General features: G+C 39.0%; 1 protein-coding gene across 2 annotated transcripts in view; it reads right to left on the bottom strand.

Annotated features, from left to right (window-relative positions):
- Positions 1–18,498, bottom strand: part of robo3 (roundabout, axon guidance receptor, homolog 3) — a 90,366-nt gene extending 71,868 nt beyond the window's left edge. The window contains exons 1-2 of one of the 2 annotated variants that reach the window (XM_079599639.1): positions 17,892–18,498; positions 4,495–4,821 (exon numbers count right to left, since the gene is read on the bottom strand). In XM_079599639.1, the coding sequence (XP_079455765.1) occupies positions 4,495–4,821; positions 17,892–17,955 (391 nt within the window). In that variant the 5' untranslated portion in view covers positions 17,956–18,498. The remainder of the gene's footprint in view (positions 1–4,494; positions 4,822–17,891) is intronic. The other variant, XM_079599640.1, reaches the window with a different exon arrangement.
- Between the last annotated feature and the right edge of the window lie 938 nt (positions 18,499–19,436).

Raw genomic sequence — 19,436 nt, 5'->3', positions numbered from 1 at the left:
AACCCTAGAGGTACAGTGTGACCCATAAGAAAACCTTTCCTTCAGCAGAATGGCCAAATTCAGACTTTCTTCCTTACTTATATATATATATATGTTTGTTTTTTTTTGTGAATTTTGTATATAATTTTGTATATGTAGATATACATGTATATCAGTGTTCGGGTCACAAAATTCATGGATCAGCAAAACATTTTATATATATATATATATATATATATATATATATATACACACATACTTTGCTTTTCATTTATTAAAGCTCACTTGAGGTTCTTCGATAGCTACTACTAAATCAAAAACTACTAGCCTAACTGATAATGTTCAGACATTATTTAAAACAAGTGAACAGTCATTAATAACATAAAAAACAAATGCAGAAATTACAAGCAGAGATGAATACTGAATAACAAAGATCCAAAGAGCAACTGCGATCCGTTCCACTTAGGGATGCATAACGATTAATCGCAGTTAATCGTTTGCAGAATAAAAGTTTTTGTTTACATCATATATGTGTGTGTACTGTGTAAAATAATTATGTATTTATAAATACACACACATGCATGTATATATTTAAAAAATATTTACATGTTTATATACATTTTTATATTTAAATATAATTTATATTATATATAATTATAAATAATATATAAATATATTTATTTATGAAAATTATACATGCATGTTTGTATATTTATATATACATAATTATTATACACAGTACACACACATATATGATGTAAACAAAATCTTTTATTCTGCAAACGATTAATTGCGATTAATCTCTATGCATCCCTAGTTCCACTCCTAAGTGTATACCGGTATATATATATATATATATATATATATATATATATATATATATATATATATATATATATACACACACACACACACGCATACATACTTTTACATGTACACACACACTTTCTGACCTGTGTTTTTGCAGTACAACAGGTTTTTGGAACTCTCCCCATAAGTGAAAAAGTGTCCCACCTCTCACAGGCAATCAAAACAGAGAACAAGAGTATCTTCCTTTCACCTGTTCATTCCCAACATTCCACAGGACAGCTGTTCTTCTGTCTTCACCTGTTCCCCTGGAAACCAGGCCTGACCCCCCCCCAAACAACTTTCATTAGATGCTCCAAAAGGCTGATGTTTACCCATAAGCCCTTATGAGCCATGCAAAAGTATAAAGAGGGGCGACAGCAAATGCGGAGCATCATTTAAAAAGTAATAAACCACAGATGAACCAACACAGAACCATTCCCTTTCATCTATCATTTAAAGTGTGAGGATTCTGTCACTGTAAATCATCCCAGCTCTGGCTTCATCATCTGAGTAATGTAACTGTGCCTACATAACTCATCACCTCAACCATAAATACCGCCTTCAAAAGCAGCATATATAAACAGGCTGTTAAAACACTCTCTGGGAATTCAGTCCCTCCCACGCACACCAAGCCAACAGCCTGTTTATTCTCACCAGAACATCTCACGTTTGACCGAAGATCTGTGCCCTGCTAATGTACGACACGCTGCCTGCTGGTGGCAGATCAACATGCCTGGCATATGGGTTCCCTCCTTCTCCTTTCTATTTATCTTTCTACCTCCCTTTCTCTCTATATATACCCATCTCTTCCAACCCCCCAAAACCTGTGAACCAGACAAGCTCTGTGGCTGCCAGCAGACCCCTCATCCCCATCTCCTGCCCACCACCTGGCTCACGGAGCTGTGCCACGATGGAGAAAGATGATCTCTGTGGCAGAGAGCTGGCACTATGTGCCCAAATCTCATCAATGCCCACAGAAGTTAATCAAAAATCAGCTATTCGAATGTTTTATTGGATTAAAGGGATATTACAGGGACAGTTCACTCAAAAAAAAAAAGAAAAGAAAGAAAATTCTGTCATACGGTTGTTCCAAACCTGTATAACTTTCTTTCCACTGTGAAATACACAAAGAAAATATTCTGTTTTTTTATGTTGTTTTGGACTTCCATTACATAGACAAAACAGTTGAAACATTTGTCAAAATATAGTCAACATTGAAATGGATCAAAACCTTTCATCAAAGTTACATGAATTTTGAACAATACCCGTTCTTGTCTTAGGACAACTTTGATGAACGTTTTTGATCCACTTCAAATGTGGACTACTGTATATAATTTTTTGTTCCACAGAAGAAAAAGTCATAAAGGATTATAACGACAAAGTTGGCGAATGAGAGCTGAGGTGTAAATGTGAGCAGTCATACTTTAATGTACCCGTTATGATGTCACAATCACATTATGATGTCAAAATCACTACGCTAGTCTATCATAACTGGCCTCAATGGAGATTTGCATTGTGAAGTTGAGGGGGAAAAATGCATATATATATATATATATATATATATATATATATATATATATATATATATATATATATATATATATATATATATATTAAAACAAGCCTCTGGGCATTTATATGTATTTATATATATATATACACACACGTATATACATGCATACAAAGGTTTAATATTCGAAAATATGTGATTCTTTCTTGTTTTAGGCCATTTTTGCAGACATCCCTAGAGGAAATGTCGCATTGTCATCTCACGGAGGGACAAACATATCATAACTAATGATGTAGGCCACCAGGATGATGGGAGCAAGGATAAAGGATAGGACAGATAACTGGCGAGGATGTGCGGTTCAGCAATCTAGACCTAGAATCAACTCCTATGGGGTTCTAGAACTATTTGTGAACCAGAATTCTTTCCACTGTGCACATTCAGTCTACAGTTAATGATAATGACAGTCTCGTCCGAGGCACATGGACTGCAAACGTTTCTGCTCAATGTGAGAAGAACTCATCCAAAAAGCTTTCATTTGTAAGGGTAAACTTGGGATTTTCAGATGTCTGATTATGTGTTTAGCTTGTTTTCGGTTGACTGAAGTAAAAGCGTATTTTTTTAGATGGTGCTGTAAAAAGAGTTACCAAGTCATACAAATTTCCAATCATAAAATTTATAGTCTGACTCTATCGTATTCAGAAGCTAAACCACCATCTTAAATGCAACTTTGGAAAACTAATTTTCTCAACAACAATAAAAAAATGTTTTATTCAACAGACCATCTGTTCCGTAACCCTCATGGATCATGAACTTACAATGAACTGGGAGTTTTGAAACCGCAAGGTGGCTGTTTGGCGCCGGATATCACTAATAAATGAATCTGAAATGTAGGTTAATGGCTTTGGTAATAGCATCAAGCAGTCAGTCCTATAACTAAATGGAGATATTGTTCAAATCCAATTTGAAAAATCTAATATTTTTGATATGGAAATATGAGAGAAATACAATTTTCATTGCTTTTAACCTCGCCTGATAAGAAAGAAGAAATAAAAATTTAACTGAAAAGAAATCCAATCTGAAAAAACTCATTGAGAATTAATATTATCATGCAGTAAATAATTGCTATTTATAGCTTTGGAGAGCTGCAACTTCAATAAATCCGGCAGACATCAAAAGTAATATGGCTGTTTTTGCTTTCCCTTTTAAATAAAGATATTGCAGCAGGCATGATAAATCACGTTGGAGCTCAACATGGAGGCTCAGATCCTAATTAGACAGCTGAGTGTGACTGAATTGCAAATGCTTTGGATTTTAAAGCATTTTGAAATAGTAATGGACGAAAGAGGAATTTCATAGACAGGATTTATGAGTAGCTGGAGACCGAATCTGCGTTCTGGCTTTGAATTGTGTGAGAATAGTGCTATTCTTTCCAAGCAGTGCCAGAACATGGGGACTATTATGTCTCGCTGATATCTTAGACCAGATGGTGAAATACTCGAGCAGGTGAAGAATCTGTCCTTTGACGACGACATATAAGTTCGGCAGGTCTACAGGCCACCTAGAAACGATTCTGTATTAAAAATCACAGAGCGATCGGTCTAAGGACGCATGACAAAAACATAACGTTGCAGAAGCATAATGTAATTGGCGATAATCTAATGACCGAAATCAAATAGTGGCATCAGCATTTAATTAGTGTGTATTGGATATGGCGAGCCCTGCTGCTCAAACCTGGAGCCATTCCATGAGAAACACTGAGATGCTGGTAGTTTCTTTTTTTTTAACTAACATCTGTCACCTGGAAGCAGCCAGCATTACGCTCCTCTCTTGGCTATTTCTGGGGTTGAATTTATCTCGAATACCAGCTAACATCCATCTACATTAATACCACAAATCAGATTACCTCCTCTAAAACTAACAATGACCTCAGTGCTTCACTCCATCCAGGGACGATGGTTATGGGCCGCCGCAGCCAGTGGAAGACTAAACAAGATCGAGTGGAGATGGAGGAGAAGGGAAAAAGATGAGGAGAGCAGGACAAAATGGGAAAGCTTTATAGAAGGGGGAAAAAATGAGATGAGCACTGCAGAAATTTGCAGGAGAGATTGAGGAAGAGGCCACGAGGCAAGGATCAGAGTACAAATGAGCTGACTTACTTGCGACCTCCAAAGAGGCATTACGGCTGACAGCTTCGCCCAAGTAATTCCTCGCTACGCACACGTACACCCCTTCGTCGGGCTTGCTGCGCCTTCCATGAACGATTCGGAGAAAGAAGAGGGAGCCGCTGGGGAGGAGCATACGGTGGGAGCGCGGATCTTCTCGGTCTGTTTCAACTCGCTCGCCATCTTTGTACCACTCCACCGTGGGGGTCGGCCGACCTTCGGCCTTACAGTTTAACGTGGCGGGTTCACCTTTGGAAACAATGAGGTCTGAGGGGTGTTCGACAACCCGTGGCGCAGCATCCTCCAGTCTGGGTCGAGATCCTGTAAGAGAGAATCGGTGGTCACTATTTGCGTTACATGCTATTGAGAAAATCTGGTATATAAACAATAGCAATATGCAACTCAAAGTATAACACAATACATGCGCAGTTGTGAATCTTTGACAGCGATTGATTGATTCATGATTCACTGCTTCACAATTTGACAATTTTTGCTATTTCTAAACAGTTCAATGTGATTCAACACACAATTCGATTACATTTTAATAACAACTTGATTCAGTGTTTTTTAAATGTCATATTTATATGAACCTTTACATGCATACTATTTTAGGCAAGAAAAATACGGGGGACAAAATACTAAGTAACTTTGGAGAGAGCGGAGAGTGGGAGCATTTCTGTGGAGGTGATAGCCACTAATTTAAATATGCAAAACAATTCCATAATGTACATATGCATTTGTTTATTTAATATTATAAATTATGTAAATATTATGAATATTGCATATTATTTTAACAATAATAATTGTGTTTTACAATAATAACTGTTGACCACCGATAATAATAATTTAATAGTTCATATTTGCATTCATATTTATGAAGCAATATGACCAACAGGAAATCTCACTGGTCTAAAATCAAGGTCCATATAACAGTAAATTAAACATTAAATAAGTTCTGTCATTGTGATGTCAGGCAAAATTGTCCCTGAGTGCGGACAGAAACTTGTCACGAGGTTAAGAAACATTGTAAAAATCAGTATTAATAAAGTAATTTGATGACTACTTTTTGCGAAAAAAACAACACATCAATTTACTCTAATGAAAGAGCAAAAATTCTCACTTCACACCCAAAACCATTCTATTCCATTAATTCCAGTTGGAGGTTAGCCAAGAAGATGCACAATTTCAGATCCAGCACCTGCTATACCAATGCCATCTTTACAAGTTGATTATTAATGTCACTTTTGACAAGGATGTAAAATACAATTTCCCCCTCAGCGAGGTAAAATTAAGGCGTTATACATATGTATTGCTCAATTGCACGTTATATCAACTAGCAGTATGAAAATTACACGCTCTAAATTCAACAGCTATCAAAGAAAACAGACGTGCATTTCAATCCCGCAGCAGCTGGAATGCCTGGATATGTATATATAATTTGTCTTCTGTTTTAAGGCGCATAGGAATTCATGCTGACTGCCAAGGGTTTTTTGTTTCGCACAGTTGTTGGGTGGGGGGGACCGGTGGTATGGTAATTCAGGTAGGCTTTCAGAAAGCTTTGAAATTGCTTTTCTCCCTCCCAATTTGAATGACAGTGTGGTGGTGGGACAATTACGGATGAATAACAACAACACAAACTGATTTCTCAACAAGACTAAAGAATTTAAGCCATCGGGAGATATCTGGGGATGAAAGTGAGTCATTGTGCATGGTGATTTTTGGAAATAATTACCAATCCCGGCGGCAACAATTATAGTGGGGTTTAAAATTCGTGACAGGAGAGCGACTGTGACTTCCAGCAGTCAGAGAGAGGGATGATGAAAACATCCTTCAGTTGGAGATGAATAATGTGTGATAGCTGTAACAAAAAGCTACAGACATCCCCCTGGGAAAACGTCCATCACCACCCCAAAATCCACCAAAAAGTTACACAGGATTACGTTGAAAAACACACTAATGCAGTTTGTGCACATAGAGATAAAGTCTAATCGAACAGCCCTCTGTTTATACTAGGAACCTGGCATTACAGAAAGTGCTTTCAAGGATTATTTCTTACCATTCAGATCTGCAAGGCTTTGCTTTATTACTTCATATTCAGTCAAGTGAATAAACACCCCTGGGCCAGAGACTAATGCAACTTAAAACAAACCCATTCCCAACCACTTTACCATGGCCATGAATAACATGACACAATGACCTTACAGTAGTAGTACATTGGGCTCCGTCCACGAGAGACGGGAAAGGCCAAACCGCAAGCTTTGTGTTCACCTCCGAATCCCCAGGACTGTTGCCCTTCTACTCTCTGAAAACAAAAAGCCTAGTGGCCCCGCTGAGTTAAGGGAGCGGAGACCGCCAGGGTTTGGCTAATAGCTTTTAGCGGACACTTATGGACTACCGAACAGACTGCGGTTGGCAGGGGGTGGAGGAGAAACAGTGGGATAAGAATCCAAGAACAGACTTATAAATAAAACAGGCCAAACACTCTCGACCTGCCACAGAAGAGATGGAAAGCAGGGAAAGAGATGGAAAGTAAAGACTGAGCTAAACGGCTACTAACATAGCAGCTACCTCACCTAAATGTGACCTCTAGAAGACCAGGGGGACATGGGACAGGTTAACAGTGCGACCGAATGTGCATACGGAAGTGGAAAACAACATCTGGAAAGCTGATTAATCTCTCACCCCGAGTTTCCCTGAGTTCCCATTGTGAGGTGCTAGAACCGGTACTTGAAATAAACAAGTCCAACGATGGATGTTTGGGGATTTTGACAAACGTAAGGACTCAAAGAGGAACTATGTGGTCTCTAACCCTGCAAGATAAATCAACCCTTGGGGAAACGGTGCACTTTAAAGCAGATAACATCTCTACGAGAATCTTTTATACAACACTTGGAAATGAACATTAAAATGTCTCTGGTACAGACAAGGTAGGAAAGAAGTGCTTAAATAAGGAAGTGAATAAGGCAGAACAAAGGTGATTTAATTTTAATAACCTCGTCACAAATGGCTGCTTCGCTCCACTGTGGATTGTGGGAAGTGCTTGATTTCTGGTCGCAGAGTGAAATAAAACTGAGACAATCTTGCCTGCATTAATTATTAATGGTGCTCGCCAAGGCAAGTCAATCTTTTTGAAGTCACATACTGTACATTTGTACTACAGACATGATACTTCAATCCATGCGGCTTGTGAAGGATTACATTTCTAAGCGATCAGATTTATGATTTTCACATACCAGATGAGAACATGCCCCCCAAAATTACCATAAAGTTACATTGGAGGCGGAATCCGAGTCATATGTTGAGGCCAGAATCTCACAGAAATTTAGAAGTTAACTTTTCTTAAAAACCAAGCAGAAAACCCTGACAACACTAGGTACTGTTTTTTCTTAACTAGGACTTTGTGCTTTCTGAATGCCTTTTAAGACTCTTTCCTGAATTTTAAACAAATTCTAATTGAATGTCTGTCTGTCAATCATTCACATTCAAATTCCTGTAAGGTGTCGCCAATTAAATTCACATTTAATTAAAAGAGTTCTTAAAAGGAGCCAATTCTTCGTTTCTGAATTTTGCAGAGCACCTTAGCAACATCCTAGTGGCCACCCAGAACAACCTAGCCTAACCACTTCAGAATATGTAAAATTCTAGGCTAATTCTACTCTACATCAGTAGCACAACTTTAGTCCAGATGTTAAGGATTAAATCCAGTAAGTGCAGCTTAAATTAGAGCATGTCCTCTCTGGAAGAACTTATAAGAGTGGCAATCTCGCTGTGTGACACGCTAGTAATGGTTCCAGCAGTTAGATTGATTCGGGCATAAAGGGAGGTGCTGCAACTACAACTCATCTGCTCTTAAAGGTATCGAGCCCTTGTACTGTAATAGGGGTTTGACCTTGTTGTGTGAAGGAAGAGGGGAGAGATGAGCCGGCTCTGGGAGGAAATACATGCATCTGGCAATCCTTCTGATCAATCCCAAGGGGCTTTTAGCGCTAAGAATATTTATCTTCAGTGTTGGGGGGAGGAAATAAGATCTCTAAACACGGCCCAGCTAAACAAAGACAGATGATGCGAGCCGTGATGCAGTAACAAGACGTGCTCAGGGAAATTTTCAAAAGCTGATTAAAAACAGCAAGTGCAGTGACGTATGCAAATATTCAAAAGTCTTCCAAGAGAAGGTGTCAATGCCAAATGATCTCCATGACAACCGTACAAAGAAAGGTCAGATGTCAATCTAATAATTGTCTTCTTCCCTTGAAGTATGTGTGAAAACCTGGAGGTCACAAAAAAGAAAGATAAATTGACTAGTTCTAAAGAAGCAAAATTTTAAATGCAGAAAATTATTTGGGCAGGACAAAATTTATACAAAAGTATTTGATTTTCTTCCCTTAGATGAATAAGACAAGTTCCAGAGGAACTTTGACATCTAAAAAAATTTGGCAACATTTCAAATTTTGGTATCGCATAAAAGCACAAGGCTTTGATACTCCAACAAAAACTTTAACACCAAGATAAAACCAAGTTTTCTTTCTCCCAACCCTCATCTGCAATTCTTTTGAGTGGCTTCCCGCCCCCTTAAACAGTTGATTATTTTACAACCTCACCCCTCCTTTTTTCACTGGAATCTGGGAATTGATTTGCAAATGTGCACTCATTACCCTAAGTTAAATTAAGAAGTGGGGGTGTTCTTTCCGACACTCTTTCTTAACTGATCTGTTTTTTTGCATTTAAAAACAACAAAGGGGCTCTTGAGAAAGAACACAAACCCGGGGTCATAAAGCTGTGCTCCATACTCCTGCGGCTCCTGACAGTGAGACGACAAAGTAAAGCCGGTCACATGCAAAAAGGAAATCAAATTACACAGGAGGGCTGCCGTTTTCCTCTGGGACGAGTGTGCTTCTGCCTGAATCGACCCTGCGAGGTGGGGACCGGGATGGATTAAGTGAAGTGGCAAGCACAGAAATTCCATGACAGCTTCAACAGAGCAACTTGACACCTTTAGGGGTTGTGGCGAGAGCTGCTTATGTGTTTCCTGCTTAAGAAACAGCAAAAGATGTTGTGTTTACTGCAGGGGATGAGGAGGATTTCTCATTCCAACAGGAATAGACAGCATCGAGTCATAGAGCCTTAGCCAAATAAAATCTATGTACCATTGTTGGTTCAGAGGCTGTGTCCATTACATGAGCTATGATGCCGTTCAAAGACAAGAGATAGGCCCTACTCCCTTTGTGCAACCTGCATACTTGTATAGAAGAGATTTAGCATGACTTTGCCAAAAAAAGGACTGTATTATTACAAAATAATAATACTAAATAAATAAATAAATAAAAACTGAAAATAAATAATAATAATAATCACTATAATAAAATATAATAGAATAATTAAATATATATTCTTCTAATACATAATATAATATATATTCTTCTAATACATAATATATTGTGTGGTTGTTCAATTAATTTAAAATCATAAAACTGCACGTATAGTAAAGATTCAGAAAATAAATTGTCTAATATAGTTTGAGTATAGCATGTCAACTACACACCTTTTTTTTTGTGAGATGAAATGCCTTCCGTTTTTGAGGAGAACTGCACAAAAAAACTTTTTTTGATATATAACCCAATTCTAAACGCTTAATCTTTAGTGCAAATGGGACTTCCTGACACATCAGATCTTATCTACAAGCTAAGGCTCATCTAGCCACTCCATTGCTTTAAGAACCTTCTCACTTCACAAAATAAACAGTACTTCAAGAACCTTCTGCTGGGCAGTGGCAACGTCCAGCAGCAGGTATTGATCCCTCTGTGCATTCCCAAGAGTAGACTTGCCGGAAAAGAGGAGGGGAATAAATACGATTCTTTCAGCGGTACGACCTGTTAGTGAGAATCTCTTTAAGTCCTGACCCTAAACCCTGCGATCTCAAACACCACTGAGCTCTGAGTCGCCTCAGGTGATCAAGCCATGAAGCATAAAAAACAACCTCTTGGTCACCCTGTACTTGCCAAACTAGCTCATTCCTTTAGTGTGAGGGCATTTCCAGAACAGGCTGCGAGGAATCTAAAGATTGTAGTAGCCTTTGCTTTTCTCTGAGAATAGCTGTCTCTTTATGCAGTCACATACTCGGATATGTATCAGTACTCTGAGACACTTTCGCCTGGGTTCATTCAGATTGTACAAACCCTCTATGAAAGCGGTACAATAATACCACAGTCTGTTTTTGCTGACCTCCGGTAATTCAAACTCTCCTGGCCAAAGAAAAACACATCTGGAATACATGTCAATGGCATATCGCATATCTCAAGGGGGGCTTAGACTTTTCCATAGAGGAAGAAGTAGGGAATAAAAGATAAATTGTGCATGGTGGCGACAGTGGAGCTCCGTCCCAGCTGCTCTGCGCTGTCTGGACCTCTTCAGTGCCCCACTAATGGAAGCGGCCCGGTTGGGGATAGCATACCAAGAGATAGCATCAGTTTCCTGGTCCTCCTAGCAGTGAGTGAACCACGTTCCGCTGGATTAATCCCACCTCACACTTTCCGCTTGACCTCAACATCAATAGGTGAGGCCCACACAGAACCACAAATTTAGCAGGAAGTGAAGTTTCAGGGTGATGAATCTGACTGTACAGCAGATCTAGATGTTTTGACAAACCTGATCTTTTTTTCTGCTATACACACCAGTCGCTTTTAAGCACAAGCGCAGTTCCCTTAGAAGACCGCTTCGTCTCCTGGTCCCTTAAGACTACCATTTTTCAGCTTCAGGTCAAATTCCAGTGAAAAGGTAAAACAAAGTATAAGCAGGCTTTGAAGTCATTTTCTTCTCATCAAAAATTATACAGCCTCTTTAAAATTCTCTCAGTCTTCAATGGCTGAGCCTTCAATCGAGAGCCGACCTGACTATTCATGAACTGGATCTTTGAAAGTCAAACAGACAAAGATGAAAAGGACTAGGGCGTAGTCTGCACTGTACGGACAGGCTTCATGTTAAATACATGCTCAGGGAAAAGCGTGCATGGAATGGGACGACGATTAGGCCTATATTCAACATTTGTCTACTCCCAGCACAGCGGGAACTCTGCATATCTCCCCCTGAGGTCCAGGAGATAACATATCACATTCAGGATGTGTTCTTGTTGTGCTGATGGCTGATGATTGCAGGAGGAAATGACCAAAATGAGGGGTAGGAAAACCCCTAGGCTTCCCTTAGCACTAGACCTAACCTGTGAATGTTTCTGAAGATCTGCAACATATGGCACTGCACTGGTGAAATACACAGCTGAATCACTTTCAATTAGTGAATCACACATTTAACAGGTTTAACATTTAAGTCAAGTGGTGCTTGCAGAGATGGTGGGTGTTTTGCATAAGAATGACTCATGAACATGAGCGGTCCAGGCATGGATTGAAGACTGACATGTAAGAAAGGAAAGAATTTCCTACTTGAGAAAGGCACATGAGATAAAAGACTAATTTATGGACTGCATAATAATGTTGTGCATTCAAATGCTGACAAAGAGAATGCATAGCTAAATTAATAAAACTACTTTCCATTTTCAGATTGAAAACAGAACAACAAATATCAGACGACTACCACTAAAGCTACTGCTAGGGAGTGCAACACTGCTAAAGGATGGTCTGAAACAGAGTGAAAAAAACATATATTTATATAAAATGTTTGATTTGAGATTAAAGACAATTCCCTCCGGGTGCATTTTTGCCCTATTTTGGGTAACTGGGGCATTTCTGTCACTTTTGTTGGCAGTTTTGCCCAGAGCACTGGTTCATTTCTCACTCTGGTCTGAGAGTTAGAGACTGAGACCGAATACACAAAATTTTAGTGTTGATTTTAATTTATTAGTCTCTTTATGGCACAAATCATTATGAGAAAACTTGCTAACCAATTTCATTGTGCGACAAGACTATAATCATGTACAATCACTGACAATATAGCCTAACTCTCCAAAAAGAGTTTTTTTTTTTTTTATGGTATCTCTCTCTTTATATATATATTTTATAAAATGAAGTTTATCAGTGACTGAGTTCTGGACTCTCGCTAAAACTCCCGTTATAACAAAGTCCAACAAATGTGAAGACTTACTTGTAAGACGAGTTTATATGTAACCGGCCCCAGGGACGCATTATTGCATGGGCTTCCATGAGCTGAAGCCTGGGGTATAGGGTACAGGCTGCTAGAATAATATTTTTTCAATAATTCTTTACTAAAGTTTATCATTGGACGTGACGAAGTCGTTTGAATGTTTAAATACGCAAGAGAATGCAATGCGAAAGAGAATTAAATTCGGTCACACGCCGTTTTCTGTGCGCTCAGAGAGAACACTGTTCTTGCATATCTTATAACATATAGACCTAACCAGAAAAAAAGCATTATATCATGGCAATTTCAGCAGGGAAGGCTGCAAATTCCTGCTGTAACAGAAACTATTTAGCTTATAATAGAGCTGATAATATCAAAGTCTTGCCACACGTCTATGGAGACAAGAACAACAGCCTGTTAACACTTCAATCACTCCGACAGAGACAAAGACAAAGAATACTCACACACCAATGAAAACATTCACAACATTTTTTGCATTGTACTCAAGGACCAATTCTAGCTCTGCCAAGTTGCGATTTAGATCTACACGGCCTTTAAACGACAACCGTGCACGTAATGTCCATGTCTAATAGCCCTCTGAACCCGGCAACTGTTATTTACTGAAACAACACAAAGATCACAACTGATGAGGATAGCGGGGAGTTGAAGCCAAATAAGAGCAGAGGAACGAAGTTGAACAGCATGAAAAGTGTGTAAACAGAGGTGCCAGGAGGGGAAAGAACGAGAAAGCAGTGTGTGTTAATGAAGGTAATCTAATAGCAGTGCCCATGCAGACAGACACTGAGTCATTAAATTGGAGCTCCTGATGAGAGAGCACACACGGCCCCGGGCCCTTTTGTTTACAGTGTTCCCAACACAAACATATACACTATTAGCCGGGTCTGTTTGCATCAACTAGTAAACAGAGCGAATAAAATACAGACCAGAGGTCTCTGTTTCTCCAAGGACAACACAGTTGCACCATGTAAACACTCAAAGCACAAGCCAGCTGTTTAGGAGTTGGGGTGAGTTGTTACTCAGTGTGAAAGTGTGCAATCTTGGCTCAGCAGGCCCTGATAATGAGCATTCATACTGTGTTGTTTGTCAGAAGGTCGTGGATCTTAATTTTTGTGCAAAAGTGATCCGATAATCAAATGAGTGGCTGATAATTTATGCCGTGGGAATTGCATGCCAGGCCTGGATACTAAGATTCCTTCGTCTGGCTATGTTAGTGGTATGTTGGCTTGGCACGCAGGTGGCCCCTGCAGTGCCCCACGGCTGCCCACAGCTTCTTTCCACACAGATAAACCACAGAACCCACTTCAAACTATCCAGAGTCGTCAACAAGCTTATCCTAATGGGTATATTTACATGTTTAAAGAGCGAGGAAGTATGCAGGATCTAATAGTTAAAATGCACGTAAAAATTGGCTTTGGCAAACAAATAAAAGTTCCTATAAAAGTTAAACTTGTGCATCTATCTATCTATCCATCCATCCATCCATCCATTCAACCATCCATCCATCCATCCATCCATCTAACAAGTTAGTGTTTAACTGAAATTTCTGTGTAATTAATCAGTATATTACTGTGAAATGAAAATGTTGTAAAAAAAACAATGTTTGTCACAACAATCTAGCCTACCTTTGAGAGACAGAAAAAATACAACTAAATCATGAGGAGTTTAGGGGGGGAAAGCCAAAAAAGAGGATTACTGTGATACCATGCTGTTGGATTAGGAAAGTAACAAACAAATGCAGCTAATGTATGTGTGTTTCAAAAGCTTAGCCTACTAAATAAATGTGCTTCTTAAACTCAAACGCTGTACACACACATTCACACATACTGTACATATATGCATGTATAGCTAAACACACATACATGCATACATACATCAATAAAATATGCATCTAATAGCTGCACATGAAATATTACATGTATATCTCAGTAAGGGATGGATTAACAAAGGCCAGTTAGACATGTACCCAGGGGCCTCAGATTTAAGCAGCTATTGACCTTTTTTTGCTATTTTAGTTATGGTTGGATGATGGATGAACAGACAAGAATGCTGGGGAGAAAAAAACAATGCAACTATTACAGCCTGGCAAGTGAAACATTTGATACTGGAAAGATCCCATGAACAACCATGAACTTCCTTGACATATTGCTGATATACACTTCCTACTATCGAGTTATTGGATGGGGAAAGAGAATCACCGAACCACTGCTGTAGGGCATGTCAATATCGAAGTAGTGAGAAATTTTTTGATTAAAAAGAGAGGAAGCTTCATTTCTAAATAGGGAAGCCAAATATCAAACCTCAGCCAGGGTCAGTGTGCCAAATTGGAAAAAATATTTTATTAATAAAAGATATAATCTGTAGTCATTTAATGAGAGTCAAAAACAAGTTGTGTACTTTTCCCATTGACAACATATCTAAATTAATGATGTATGCAGATGTCCTGACAATATCTCTCCTTAAACCTATTAATCCTTGTACAGTATGCATGCCACTTTTTTTCGATCCTGGTTTCCGCAACACGTTTAACAGTTTGAGCATCTGAAAACGTAGTAAGCAAGCCACGTCAAGTAAATAGATGAGTGTTAAAGGAAGCTAAAAAGGTAACAAATTATAATCCAAACTACTAGTCACTTAGGGAACTAGTAAACTTAGGCAACACTGAGGCAGTTTAGTTTGGCCCTTCTGATTCTTTGTATGGTGCATCCCATTTTGAACACTGCTTTGAGGGTCACCACAGTCACTGGAACTAATGCGTAGGGCCATTAAACTGTCTTCATCCGTGGCCAGAGACACAAGGTTGGACAGATTGATGCCAAGGCATTGTTTTGTGTCCCCTATTCACCCCCACACAGCCACGCCAGCCAGAGCCAATGTCTTTAGGGTTCAATTCATACTTCCTGTCAGCACTAGACTCATAAAACCAGAGCTGTATGTGCTTCTGGCTTCCTTTCTTGACCAATTAAAAAGCTTCCATTCGCTCCACAAAAAGGAGGCGATAAAATTGCGCTATTTTAGGAGATGAGTTACACTCTTGGATTGTAAAAAAAAAAAAAAAAAAAAAGTGCTTCTAATCAAAGGTGTCACTTTTTAAACCATACAAAAATGTTTTATTTGAACATTTGTGGTGCAGCTAGTATTAATTCTTAAGTAAGATCTCAGCAGACACAACAAAAGTGTGCGGGAAAGATATTGCCGAGCTGTTTTGTCTCCAAAGGTTCCAGTAAAGAGCGTGAATGTGCCGGGACAGAAATCCGACTGAGACATCAGAGCGTGCTCAGTAGGAGATGCGGCATTTATCTCCCTCCTTATTGACAGCCTCTCGACAGCACACTGTTTACACAGAGGAGACAAGGAGTAACTGTGCAAGCGAGCGAGCGTGTGAGGGAGACGCAGACTTTTCTGAGTCACACCTCTCATACACATGCGCGCAAACATGCCTCGCTTCTGATCTAAGGAGCGACGACAGTCCTGGAGACGCAACACATCAAAATAAGCTGTCATGTTTAAAGGAAAACCCTAAATGACACACTTTACGCGAGAAGTAGCAGAGTTTTTTGAAATGCTGCCAATCATACACTGATACAGTACAGGATGTAACGGCTACAGATACTTGTATTACCATTATGCAAATGTGTTAATCACAAATACAAAATAAAGGTTGTGCTTAAAAGACATTTTCCACTAAGGTTCATCTGGTTTAAAGTGTGTCAGATTACCAAACGAGTCAAAGGCCGGCAGTCGTTAAATGCATGTTTGGGGACAATCCGGGAAGAGTCGACAGCTGTTTGTGGCTGTTTAAAATGACTTCAAAAGAAGCCGAGCAAACACACGTCCTCCTCGAGCTACAAATGCAACAGAGACAAACAACAAATACACAGGAGTCACACTCAGAAAAGATCAGGCACCTATAAATGAAAAAGTTGAAGAGTAACTCAATGCCTTTCTTTCAAAACCCCTTATCAGGTGTGAGAAGGTGAAAGGAGACAGCCAGCGGATCTCGCCACATACCTGCAGTGATAAGTCAGAGGCGTGGGAAAAGAACGGGACGACGCATGCCACTAAATTCAACTACACCAAACTAATTCAGACTCACTTTTTGGATGTTTTTTTTAAGCCCCTGTTATAGAGAACGAAAAGGGTTTTAGTTTGACTAGATCTGCTCATGAAACAAATAAAGAGCACAGTTATTGACAACACAACTGAGACTGGACTATAGATCTAGTCAAATAAAAGCTTTGCGTGTCATTCCATCCCTTGTCTGCCGGCTGTGCTGCCCTTGATTCAGTGGCAGATTTTTGACGGCGGTTATATTGGAGGACAGATCTCAGAGGCAATGTTTACTGCCCCATAAAACAAAGCTTCTGTTGGCCAGCAATACATAAGCACGATTCAATTCAAGCTATGCAAGATTGTGGTTCTAGAGCCAGGGTTTGCAACCAGGGGTCCTGAAGGTTGCCAAGGGGGTTCAACACACACACACACACACACACACACACACACACACACACACACACACACACACACACACACACACACACACACACACACACAAGCTCTTATTTAACATCTAAATTTCTAACTACAAATCACCCTTCGTCCCTGAGCTGGCTGAAAATCCTTGAGACTGTAAAGGACTGTAAAAAAAACATATTACAGTGTGAAAATGTGTTAAGATTTTTTATATAAAATAGCAGTTTTTCAATATTTTGCTCTCTCTCTAAGAGAATCCTCTTTAATTTAAGAGCTGATCTGTCCTAAAGTAAGTGCATTTACTGTAAACTGGGTCAACTGGTCTGTTTCGACCATATGTTCGAGTATAAACACCATGTATTAAGGATACATCTATAAGTCATCTGTTTACACTAAAATTATTGTATATTTAAGTTATATTCCTATTAAAATAAATTAGACCATGTTATAGTCCTATTAAAATACACAAAACCAAGTTATATTCCTCTTAGAAGTTATGAGATCCTGTGTAATATTTTTTTGTTTTTAAATTTGATTTTACTATAACTTAACTAATACATGTCGATATTTTGAATATTTAAAAAATGGTGTGCAATAAAACTGTTCTGGTGCTATCTATAAGGGCTATCTCAATGTAAAGGACGAAAAATAATCACCACAACATAAATAACAACAATACCTCACAAAATACCACCACTCATAAGACAATATTTACGTTTAGAAGCAATAAAGAAGATGTCGACAACTAATTCACATTGTTTTGCTATTATAATCCATATAAAGCCATCTGTCGTGTTGTATTTTCTCCAGCTTACCTTGAGATAAAGAGATGAGAGCAAACGCAACGAGTAGCGCATCTAAAGTCCTACGAAACTCCATCACCCTCAGATATAAAGTCCACTTCAGTCGCCTTTATCCGGACAAACAGTCCCTAAAATCATCCAAAAAGCGCTACAATCCGGTCGAAGAGAGAGGAGACGCGTTTAAACAGGCGGTCAACATTGAAGAACTTTACAAACTAGACCCAAAACACATAAAAACTGTGCAGGTCAATCGGAGCATCACAAATATTCCATATTCTCGTGAGCTTCCTGTGTGCTCGCGCTGTGTGTTGCGCTCGAGCGCTGATCTGGACAGATAAAGAGTCAATGTAACGGACAGATAAGATGTGATGCTCACAGTCCGTCCCAGATGCTCTTACTTCCTCCAAGATTCATTTCACGGGCGAAACATATTTCTTTTCGCGCTTTCCCTGTGTATGGAAAAAGTATCCGTTCTTTAATAGCCCGTTCAGTCAGATTTCCATCACAGCCGCTGCCCCGCAGTCTTCCCTTTGCTGTGAATGAACGGATTTACTACTCTCGCGTCTACGGGAGACTGTCTCGTGGCTCAAGCCCACCCCCCTGACTACCTTCAGCAGTTACCCACACTGGGGTAACTGCGCTCTTAAAGGGCCAGTATATCTATTTCCCACATCCCTGCAGGGATCGCTGTAAATACAAATAGTGAACTAATTCAATCTTGAGGAGTTGTGACCCAGTAATTAACATTTTTGACATTATTTAGCCTACTCACCCTCATGTTGTTTCAAAACGGCATTATTTTCTTTCTCACGTGTCCCACAAGATGGACAACTGACAGCTTCAGTCACCATTTACTTTCACTGTGTTGTCATTCCAAACAATGAAAGTTTGAAACACTGAGCCTAACACCTCCTTCTGTGGTGAGAGTAAATAAATGATGCCAATTTTAATTTTGGGTTGAACCATTCCATTAAAAACCCATGTTTGTGATACTTTGTTGATCTCACTTTTTCTGAGAATAATAGGCTATCTGAACAAAAACAGCACATTAGCTCATTTAAAGGAATAGATCATTTAAAAAAATGAGAAATCTCATTTTAGAAAATCTGTCATAGCCCTCGTGTCATTCCATTTTTTTTATATATTTTGAAAAAAATATAGAATGGAATGGAAATTAATGGAGACAGCATTGTTGAACTCCAAAACTGAATAAACAAAAACACCATAAAATTATTATAAAAACAGTCCACTTGTGCATTATATTGCAAGTCTTCTAAAACATTAGTGCCCGGTTTCACAGACAAGGCTTAAACCTAGTCCCACTACAATGCTTGTTTGAGCTGTTTTAACTGAAAGCAACTTCTTATCTTCATCTTCAATATCTTAAAATAGATCAGTGCCATTGTTTTGTTTCAAGATGCACAACAGTTTTTCCTAAAGCATGTTTATAAAAGCTACTTAGATGTCCTAATTGAACTAAGGCCTAATCCTGGCTTAATCTAAACCCTGTCTGTAAAACCAGGCCTAGATCTTTAAATAACTTGGGGCAAAAAGTTA

The sequence above is a fragment of the Phoxinus phoxinus genome (genome assembly GCF_949152265.1).
Source record: "Phoxinus phoxinus genome assembly, chromosome: 23".
Lineage (NCBI taxonomy): Eukaryota > Metazoa > Chordata > Actinopteri > Cypriniformes > Leuciscidae > Phoxinus > Phoxinus phoxinus.
Note: the sequence above shows the minus strand (reverse complement) of the source record. Positions and strands in the feature narration are given on the sequence as shown.